Source organism: Pagrus pagrus, assembly GCF_965226575.1.
Source record: "Pagrus pagrus genome assembly, chromosome: 8".
Taxonomy (NCBI): Eukaryota; Metazoa; Chordata; class Actinopteri; order Spariformes; family Sparidae; genus Pagrus; species Pagrus pagrus.
In genome coordinates, this window is record NC_140192.1 from 9,636,659 (window position 1) to 9,647,750 (window position 11,092).

General features: G+C 39.6%; 1 protein-coding gene across 1 annotated transcript; it reads left to right on the plus strand.

Annotated features, from left to right (window-relative positions):
• Nucleotides 1-502: 502 nt before the first annotated feature.
• ostf1 (osteoclast stimulating factor 1) lies at nucleotides 503-11,009 on the plus strand. Its single transcript, XM_084359932.1, has 10 exons — nucleotides 503-653; nucleotides 5,285-5,331; nucleotides 7,151-7,201; nucleotides 7,476-7,539; nucleotides 7,643-7,696; nucleotides 7,867-7,974; nucleotides 8,226-8,275; nucleotides 8,638-8,716; nucleotides 8,980-9,078; nucleotides 10,001-11,009. Exons 1-10 carry the CDS (start codon nucleotides 620-622, stop codon nucleotides 10,057-10,059), a joined length of 645 nt encoding a protein of 214 aa, XP_084216058.1. The 5' UTR covers nucleotides 503-619; the 3' UTR covers nucleotides 10,060-11,009.
• Nucleotides 11,010-11,092: the final 83 nt, after the last annotated feature.

Consider the following 11,092-nt stretch of genomic DNA (forward strand, 5'->3'; position numbering starts at 1 on the left):
AAAGAAATGTAATTAAAAATAATGGAGAATTAAGTTATGCATTAAAAACTGCAATGATAACAGAAAAAATAATTAAAATTACATTAAAGTAAAATAAAAAAAATATATAGAATTTCATGCATCAAAAAATAATAAAATATAATTATAGAAACCGAAGGGTTAGGCAATATAAATTAAATATGAAAAACATTGGAAAAGTTAGATATAGTAGAAGTAGATGTGTATGGATATGCAATAAAAGTCAAATTAAATGTGTCACATTATTTTTGGGGACCAAAAACATCCACACAAGACAAGATAAAAAATCAGACTAGTCACAGAATAAACAACCAGATGAAACACTGAAACACCACAATGTCCCTAACCAATTCGGAGTAGTGTAAAATAACAGATGAGATAAAAAACATGATATATCATGAAAGGTGTACACATGGAGGAAAATCACCCAAAAATGGAAGTTACAGCTTTAGATGTGCGCATGCGCAGCTGAACTTTTCCGCGTCCCCCGTAGAGCGCTGCTGCACTTCCTCATTGAGAGTGATAGCAAAGTGCTCCTCAGTCCTGCGACGCCTCTGACTGAAACAACACACACGTTTTGGTTTATATCCGAGCCTTGCAAATGTCGAAGCCTCCTCCCAAGCCGGCCAAGCCAGGTAAGACTCACGTTATGAAGGTTTGTGGTTTATTTTTTAGCTAAAACTTCAACTCCTGTCTCTCTCGGGGACAACACACCTTGTCGGCGATGTGAGCTTAATGGGCGGGCGGTGAGCAGTGAGCACTCACAGTCAGTGAAATCGGCTGATTTCTGTCGTTTGTTTGTGAAACTTTTATCAGCAAGTGGACAGAAGGCTGATTAACTGTGATTAACATCAACATCCTTGATTACTGACTGCACCAGGAGTACAGTGGGGTTGTTTAAAGTGCCCTGACTGCTGACTGACAGGGAGATCCAGCTCTCAGCTGCAGGCCTCTGTGACTTCCCTATTTCCATCACTCACGCAAGGAGGGAACTGTCATCCAGTGGCTTTAGGTCGTAGGTGAAGAGGTGATGATGAGTCTGCATGGTCAATGACATCAGTTTTACTTCCTGCAGGCTCAGTCTGTGCTGCTTCTCATGTTACTCAATCCCAGAGATAAGGAAATGAGTATATTAGGCTGCTGCTTGGGTTATTTTTAGAGCATGTCATGTTTTTTCAAATGAGAATAAATCACATTTACCTTCTCAGATTGTCTCTGTGCAACAGGTGTTGTCACGAGGATTGAGAAATTGTCAACTTTAGTAAAACCTACATTGCACTTTCATTGTCGAGTCATCTGTTGTTTATAATCTTGATTAATTGTTTTCAGAAAAATGGCGATCAGTGTTTCCCAAAGCCAGAGATGACTCTCAAATGTCTTATGTGTCCACAACCCAATGATGTTTGGCTCACTGCCATGTAGGAGTAAATAAACCAGAACATATTCACATTCAGAAATCAGAGTTTTTTAAAAACGTATTTCTTGTCTTAAATACTCCAAACAATGAATCATGTATCAAAATAGTTTGTGATTAGTTTTAACTAATCGATTAATCGCTGCAGCTCTACATTTTCTGGTCCAGGTCCAAAACTTTGTGACTTCTGCCTCCCGAGGACAAACTGTACAACACTTCCTCTAAAAAAAAAAAAATCTGTTTCATTTCATGAGAAAAATGACAGACGAGTTCTCACTGATTTGGCCTCAACATGTAAAACTTTTTGTGATTGAATAGAGACTTTAAAGTCAAACTTTATTCAACTAATATTTAATATTATGTATTCCAACAGTCCTGCAATAGATCGTGATGATCATGAAGACTATATGTTCAGTTTAAAAAAACGTACTTCACCCTCATTGATATACACTTAATAAGATATAAATAGTATTAGAAACATCTTTCAGTGTAACACCACAGCCACCATCAAGTTAAACCAACACCTAAAACTGAACATCATACGCCTCGTGAGCCTTGGATTTATTTCAGGGATGTTATATTAGACCACATTAGTCTTTGCTTACCTAATAAACACACAGCTGAGTGTATTTTTGTGCATCAGAGGTTGATACACAGGTAATGGCAGGTGTAAAAAAGGGTCACCTGTATAAGCTGGTAGCGCATGACGTCAGAGAGTTACTTAAATAATCTGAATATGTCTATTAAAAAAACATGCTTAGAAGGCGCGTTTCAGCAGACATCTGTGCGTCTGGTTTCGCCCACTAGCTCAAAACTTAAAGGATGGACGCATCATTATCACTCATACTAGTCAGGGGTATTAATGAGTCGGCTCCGTGACACCTCAGCCGGCGGTGAGATCGTCTGTCCTGACAGATGGCTGGTCGGCGTGTGCCTGTGTGAGAGCCAGCAGTCTCGTTAGGCACATAGTCAGGACTGATGCAGTCTTTATTTATGTGGTAATGCATGTTGAGACACAACATTGTGAGACTGAAATGCATCGCTGTCAGGAGCAAAGAGCTTGTTAGAAGAACGCAGCGAGGGAACAGTTTAGATGTATTTATGTAGTATATGTTGGGGTGGAAATTAAAGGGCAGCTGGGTCAGACCTCCATGTTGGTTCGTTTTGGTCCTTTTCAAATATTTTTTTCTTTAGGGCTTCTGGTCTCTGACTGTCTCTCTGATGGACATTTTTTAATGAGTTTCTGTATTGAGATCATTTTTCCCAATGGCTGCTTGAAGAGATATTTGGCATTACGTGAGTGCTGAGATAACTTTTATTGCAACACCCTGAGCAGTGTACTACTTTCACAGGACCAGGCCTGTGAGTTGACTTGCTTTTCGTGTTAACCAGAAATTTAGAGAGCTGTGTGAGTTCTCCCTGTAGTTTGTGGACCTTGAGTCGTGGTGTCATGTTTTCGGAGGCTTAGATGGCTTTTGGGTTGGGCTTCTTCAAACAGGAATGAGAAACCGAGTGTCAGACACATTTTTCTGTCGAGGCAAGACTTGAGCTGTCGGAGCTGCTTTTGCAATGAAATAACACAGCTGGAGATCATCTAAGAAACCACAGGCAGATAAAATATACTGTCTGTGTTGCGCTCGCATTCAGATGACGTTTTCCTTCTGTTTTTTGAAGCTAGAATAAATCTTTGAATGTGCCTGCGGCTTTAAAATGCAGAGAGAACGTGGACTCGTCAGCACAGGCTTTTGTGTGTTGTGAGCGACATGACCGGGCCTGCAGAGTAGACGCGCTCGATGTGTTGAACAGAGCTCGGCTTGTGCAGCAGCAGCAGCTCAGCCCCTCTCATTCTGAGACACTGAGACAGTGTGTTAGCTAAATTGAAACCCTGAGTAACGGCAGAGGGGAGTTACAAACCGTCCAACATTTAGGTTTGTTAGCTGAAGCAATCAGCAGATAGAGGAGACACTCACTCAGCCTTATGTGTCCGGAATAAAATGCACATATCACCAGTAATTAATATATCAGAGAGACAGAAGTCACAGTCAACAGCCTCTTTATTACACCATCATTAATTTATGAACATGCTTGTCTATTTATTGTTCAACAGATAAACATAGGGAGAAGTTATGCAATAGATGAAGTAATAACAGTGATATCGCTCTTCATTTGTATGCTGCTTTTATTAACAAGGCACTGCACAAGTACAAGCAACAGCTTTTAAAGGGGAACTCCACCAATTTTACTCATTAAAGTGTGTGTACAGGTATTGTACTACTGCATATGTGAAAAAAGTGGTTGTGGCTGCTGAGGAAGTTGCATGTAATCTAATAAATCACCTCCATTGGTGTCAACCTGTGGTTAAGTTGCATTGTAGGTAATGTAGGTGCCAGGTTTTGAAACCTGCATGGCTCTTGTCGCAGGGAGAGACTCGGCTTCTGGCGTTTGAGCCCTCCTGATCTAAATCGGCTTTTGTTTACTGTGTTTGTGTTTTTCTACGCTTTGTTTGTTTTCTTGTGTTTAATCATTGATTCTCTGTGATGTGATTTTGGCTTTGTACAGCACTTTGATCAGCTGTTTCAAGCTGATTTTTTAAATGTGCTTTATAAATAAAATACACTTAAATTTAGCCCTTTTCATGCCAGGGCTCGTCTCCGCACATGCAAATGTCTCACCAAACGAGTCCTCCCGGACACTATTTTGCAAGAGCACCATCACTGCATCCTGGGCTTAGTGGTGCCAGAGATGACTATGATTGATGTAAAGAAATGCATACAAGCCCGAGTGTGTTTTTCTCCCCCTGTAACAGAATAATAATGGGTTTCAGGCAGACCTTTTTCTAGTGCTGGCACAGTACTCAAAGCAAGTGTGGAGATCAGATTAAAACAACCAAACAAACAAACAAACAAAACAGATAACACAAATTCAAGATAAAAAGAGATAAAACGGACTGTTTGCATCTTTATGCATTATTTACATATCCTATAAGGATGTGTACAACAGGACAAATTTATGGAAGGGAAGTCAGAAGAGTAAAAGCGCTGAGTGTCGTTTATCTACGAATCTGATGCAAATCAGAAGAGTTGCATCCTATTTGCAGTTGTGCTGAACGAGATTGGAGGCTGCTGGTTCTGTTTTGTCAACATTGTGTGTTTGTTATAGTAAATATAAAGTACAACATACCGTACATAACTTCAGAAATCAAAGGTTGGTATAAATATAAAATACGTCACTGTTTCTTTAAGGCCTTTTTAGTTGGTCTCCATGAAGTAGTTCAGCTGTCAGCTGAGGCCACAACCACTCTGGTAGCATTCCAGCAGCAGAGCTAACGCCAGGCTCCACACAGGCCCTGGGGGCAGCTACCTCAAGGCTGCACACGCAAGAACCATCTGTGTGTTTCCGTCCCTGCACTGCCTGTAAAAATGTGTTTTGTTGTTGGCTGAAGTTGTTTGTAGTGAACGCAGACATCAGGAGCTCTGTGTGGCAGCAACTCGTGGCAGTTATATTTTGAGGTTTTGGAGCAGGTTGCTTCGCTCAGGCACGGCATCAAGCATTTGGTTTTATTGAGGTGATGGATGATGCTGCACTCCTGATTTATCGCTCTCGTATGAGAGTAATTTATCACATTAAAGCTGCGTTCTTCAGGCTCGCTGTAGTGAAACAAATCTGGTTCTCCTGCAGGGCGGTGAAGGGGCAGCATGTGTGGTTACTTGATTTCTCTAATTCTCTATTCTCAACTACTGTGTGCTGTGTTCACCACCTTATTATGCAAACAGCGTGAGGCTAACTTGCCACAAACGGTCTATAAATATTAAATCTAACATGCATTCTTTGTGTGTGTTTTCTCTTTGCTAGGCCAAGTCAAGGTGTTCAGAGCGTTGTTCACCTTTGACCCCAGAACGGTATGAGCTCTTTGTTTATTATGATGGATTGTTTCTCTAATGTTTGATGATTGTTGAAGACTGTTTGCTGTGTCCTTTTAAAATATTTTTGTTTAATCTGCTTCAATTGATAAAGTTCTTGGATTTCAATTAGGGATGCACGATATAGTATCGGTATCGGTGAAATTCCAGCCGATAATATGAAGCAAAATGGTTTTATTTGACTTAAAGGGGTACCATTTAGTTTAGGAGAAGAAATTCAAACTCAAAATTTTAATATTTACAATATTAATGAGGTAATAATCAGACATATTTATTTTTTTCATAACTGAATAAACAAGCTGTTCTCAGGGGAAAATAAGGTCCCCAGAACACTGTTTGAAGCTAGAAAGGTGGCAGGGTCCGCCACAAGTAAAACAGTAGGAAATTGTGTTGTTCAATTTATTCAGTCATGAAAACAAAGAGAGTTTGTTTATTTAGTTTGTTTTGGCCTAAAAATGAAAATCTTTCTCTTCTGATTAAAATTTCTTCCCCAAAACTACATAGTGCACCTTTTAACAAGCGCAACATTCACAAACTCTGATACAGTAAATGACTCTTTGCATCTCAAAAGTTGTTCTGCGATCCAACCATAAACACTGAGAAGAAGAAAAAGCAAAACCATGAAATCTTCGTCTTTCTTCACTACATCTTATTGGCTGAAAAATTCCATATCATGCATCCCTAATTTCAACTGTAGAGTCCCAATATGTGAACATTTCAGCAGAATAAAGGCATAAAACAATTGCTAAATCTAAAGATTTTTATGAAATTATGTAGAAAAGCTACATCACATGTGTTGGTACTGATTTCCACCTGAAATGAAGCAGGACAGAAAAAAGTAAAATCAAAAAAATATGTTTTTAGGCTATCGTTTAAATTAAGAGTTAACAATTGTCTGCATCTTCTTTCCTGTTTACAATCAATAACATAATATGTTATTGAAAAGGTTTTGTGCACCCAGCACAGCAGCCTCGATATTGTACTGATAAAAACCAAACGGTTGTGAGCGTTATCATCTTCCTTTGGAAAAATATTTGATTTCCTGGAGAGCCGCCTACAAGTGGAACAAGTTAAACCAGTTCTGAAACATCACTTGACACTGGGAGTATTAATCCCTGAATTATTGTGCCGGATGGGAAGAAGTGAGATTAGCAGAGGTGTGGTGATAAACGGATGAAATCAACATATTGGAATGTACTTTGGTGTATGCATGCACTTCTCGTCTTCATCGTTACTGAAGCATTACATTTGAATGGCTTCAGCTCTGAGACTAGAGAAGTTGCAGGGAGAAAAAAGAGAGAACAATAATTGAATAAAGACAATATATTTCCCTCCAGTGAGGAGAGAGGTTAACTGAAAAATGTCCATCACAATTTGTCAGGGCCCAAGGTGACATCTTCAGGTTGCATGTTTTCAGGCAAAAACCTAAAGATATTTAATTAACTTTCAGTTATCATCATTCATTATCAGAATAGTTGCAGATTACATTCTGATTGATGCAGTTAATCTTGTTTTGATAAAAAACACTGAAATGAATGAATGAATGACAATAAAAACTCCTCACACACCAGAAATTGTCACTTACCCCTCGTTTATATCCTCCGTCGACACAGTGTAGCAGTCATGACTGTTTCCATTTGTGGTGAACAGGGGAAGATTGCGTGGGAAGAAGGGAGTGAAATGTAACACAACAGTCAGCCTTGAGGTCAGACTGCTGTGAAGGCAAGAAACTTCTTGTTTCTGAGCCACTGCGACTGATTAGCCTGGAGTAACTTTGTCTTATTATATTACTTTTCAGCCGGACGAGCTGTTCTTTGAAGAAGGAGACTACTTGTACATTTCCGACACAGTGAGTAAAAACTTGGAGAGATTCAGCTGCCGTCTTCATGCCCTCACATCCCGTTCAGTTTGACTTCTTCCTCTTTCTGTGGAAGCTGAGCACTGCACTCTTGTTACTCCCTTTTGCTGCGTTTTATTTCTGCCATTTTCCACCTTAAGTCAACTTTTCCTCCATTTCATTTGCACTTTTCTCTCCTTTTTCATTTGACTACTCTTTTCCCTGCATTTGTTTTTAAAACATTTTTTTCCACACTCATTTGCTTCTGCATTAATATTATCCTCAGAGTGACAGTAATTGGTGGAAGGGGACGTGCAAAGGAAGGACAGGACTAATTCCAAGTAACTATGGTGAGTAGAAACTATAGACAGACTGACTCACCAGAATATTACTCAATACTGACCTTATGTCTCTTATCAGATGCACTAATTGTCTTATTTTGGTTTGTTTCAGTGGCTGAGCAAGCAGAGTCTGTCGACAATCCAATGCACGAAGCAGCCAAACGAGGTGCGACAACTACCGACAGATCTGAATTTTGTCATGTGTTTATGTATTGTGACGTGTCTCTTTTTCATACTCAACAGTTCCTTCATCCAAGACAGTTCTGTCTTACTTGAGACAAAACATTTTTGACAAGAGCTCTGACACTGTTTGCATCTATTTGTGTATTTTAACAGGCAATCTGAGCTGGCTGAGGGAATGTTTGGACAACAAGGTCGGAATCAACGGGCTGGATAAGGCTGGAAACACTGCTCTCTACTGGGGATGCCACGGGGGACATAAAGGTAATAACTGTGGTGTATAAAACATGTTATGATTGCCTTTATAATACGGCATTGCATTGATTAAGGAAGCTTCTTTGTTTGCCCTGTTGAAGTACTGACTGGATCTCATTTCATAAATCTTAATATTTGACACAAAAAACAAGAACTAGTTCCAGTTTTTTTTGTGTTCCTGCATGTTTGTTATGTGATACATGTCATTAAATGGTCACACGATCCGTCACTCAGACTTCTCCTTTTGTTGTTTGAATCAGATGTGGTGGAGCTGTTGCTAAGCCAGCCCAACGTGGAGCTCAACCAGCAGGTGAGATTCACACAATGAGTCAAAAACATTGAGATGGTGGTACCTGATGCTATGGAGGACTGAAACTGACAAAATCAAAAATAAATAAAGAAACCAATGAATGGCTCACTAAATTAATTAATATGCCCTTAAATGCACCAAAAATACAATTGAATATTCATGTAGGTATGAATTGATTTATCGACTTTCCCATTTAAGTTTCTATTTTATTTATGAATTGATCCTTTTTAAAATGTGTTTATTGATTTACTTGTTTCTTTAACTATTTCTGTATTCTTCTATTGAACCAAAAATATTTATCAATTCTAGAAATAAAGCACCAAACTAATATATATCCTTTATGAAAATGTTTTGTGTTTCAGAATAAACTTGGGGACACTCCTCTGCACGCTGCAGCCTGGAAAGGTTATTCTGACATTGTGGAAATGTTGCTAACCAAGAGTGAGTATCGAGTCACATCTCTTATGTGGTTTTATAAAAAAAAAAGAAATCAGCCAGCAGCAGGTCGCCTTCTTTTTTTGAAATGATATTGAAACAGATGAGGGAAGGAACAAAGAGAGGAAGCTCTAGAAAGATTTGATCAAACCCTAATATGAGAACATGTGGTTACAGATTGAGGAAACAACATCCAGTACATAGTTCTACCTTTTGTGTCTTTCTGCGTGTAGTTTCTAGTGTTTTCAGCGCGAGTGTGTTTGTTTCAGATCCAAGGACAGACATCAGGAACAACGAGAATAAGCTGGCTCTGGACATGGCCACCAACGCCCAGTCTGCTTCACTTCTCAAAAGGAAGCAGGGAAGCAGTAAGTACAGCTGCCACTAGAGGGCAGCGCCGCAGCACCCACACATACAGCGTCATCAGGACGGTCCACACACTGAGTTTTTTTTACCTGAGCTCTCCATCGGGACTGATGAGCTGTAACCGGTTTGACCTATGCATGTACTGTATGTGTGTTCCCTACTGCCTTTTTTCAGGAGCTTCAAGCAGTGAGGCCTAAACACAAACCTTTTATCAACAGGCTACAGACAAAAATAATCCTAATAAATAATCTTTAAACTTTAGCAAATAAGGAGCAAATGTATTGTAGTCTTTGTGCCAGTTCGAGTTAATGTGCTTCAGCAAAGATAATGACATTTCTGTCCTGTGAGAGTTTTGATGGCTCATCTCATGTGATATTCATTTTAGTCATTAGCCAGAGATTATGAGGCTATTAAAATTAAAACACAGAATGGCACTCAGTATAGTGCATACCACCCCCAAGACCCAACAGTCCCCTTTAATTCAATCAAGCCTAATCCAATATTAAATAAAACACATTTAAATCTGCTAGGTCCTGGATTTTTGTTTGGATCTACATCAAGTACATCTTTTTACATCAAGATCCGTGCATTATTCCCTGAGAATTAAATGAAAATGTATTCTAAAAAATCGGTTAATGTTCAGTGTCGGAGGTGGAGCCCTGTTCATGCCTATGAAAGCTAATCAGTGGTGCATGATGTCAAAAAGGCTCGACTTCTTGGCTGTAAAATTACCCAAGCTCACTTCCGATTTAGTGCCCAGCTAACTTGAATGATTGGACCAGATGGCTTAACTCGTGCTAGTGTAACGAGTTGTTTCGCAGGGGGTTGTGATGTTCAAAAAAGATGTAACAAACATTTAGCCACTAATATTTTAAGTTGATGTTTGACGGATGATTTATTAACTGTCCATTTCTCTTGTTTTAGACATCACCCGCACACACAGCAACGCTGAAGAGTATTTGGACGACGAGGACTCGGACTGAGTCGACCCTGTCGAAGCACCATCGCTGTCTTCCATTGGGTTTGGGGTGGGTGGGGTCGTGGAGCTCGGAGAGATTTATTACAGACCTAAAATGGATTTGATGCTCCGTTTCAAACTGCAACTCCATTTTGGTTCTGTTATTGTGCACAAACACGTCAGTTCTCGGCCCTCTGTGTCACATTTGTGTAAATTTCAAAGCGTTGAATTATTAATGCCTTTTTAAAGATCACCTGCTTTGCCAAGTGCATTGCCGCACGTTGGGGATTTGTCTGGGAGCAGCTGTTGCACACTGTGAGCTGAGGTGTGGGATATGTGTCGAGGTGGAAAATGGACCAAAACTCTAAGAAACACATTCCAAACGTACAGATTATGTTCAACCCATTTACACTGGGCATTAAAGTGCCAGTGCAGATTAGAAGATTGATCTGGTCTGTGTCTCATTAGGTTTTAATGCTCCACTTTATCTACCGAGCTACAAAATCTCAACACAAAGAATTGGGAGCGCATCATCTCTATCACAACGTAGATCTCTTTATGTACACCAGGGAGACAACATGTATATTTAACCTTAATATTTCCCCTTTAAGTGGGATTTGCCCAATGAGACCTCACCTCACCTGTTACTCTCTGTACTGCAGGTGTTATAACATTTCCACTGCGGTTCAAGACCCTCAGTTCAGTTTAACTAAAAAAATCTGCCTCGTTTAAAACAGACTTTAAATCACTCTCTCGTCTTTCGAGCTTTTGATGGTTTGATTTCTATCCTGGGAGCAAATTTCTGGTTTTGTTGCTGCTTTCTGACAAAAGTGCCTTAAATATGTGTAACATAGCACGCGTGTATTTGGTTATGTATCAATGTGAACGTGTATTTCTCCTCTGAGATTATGTGCTTTTGTTCTAGATTTCTATCTGCTCTGTTTTCGACCTGCAATAAAAGATTTTTAACATAAACTGTCACGTTGAGTGGACGTAATATGAAAGCTGACAATGAAGTGCATGGAAAGGATCTCAGGAAAAGGAAAAGCTGTGTCAGG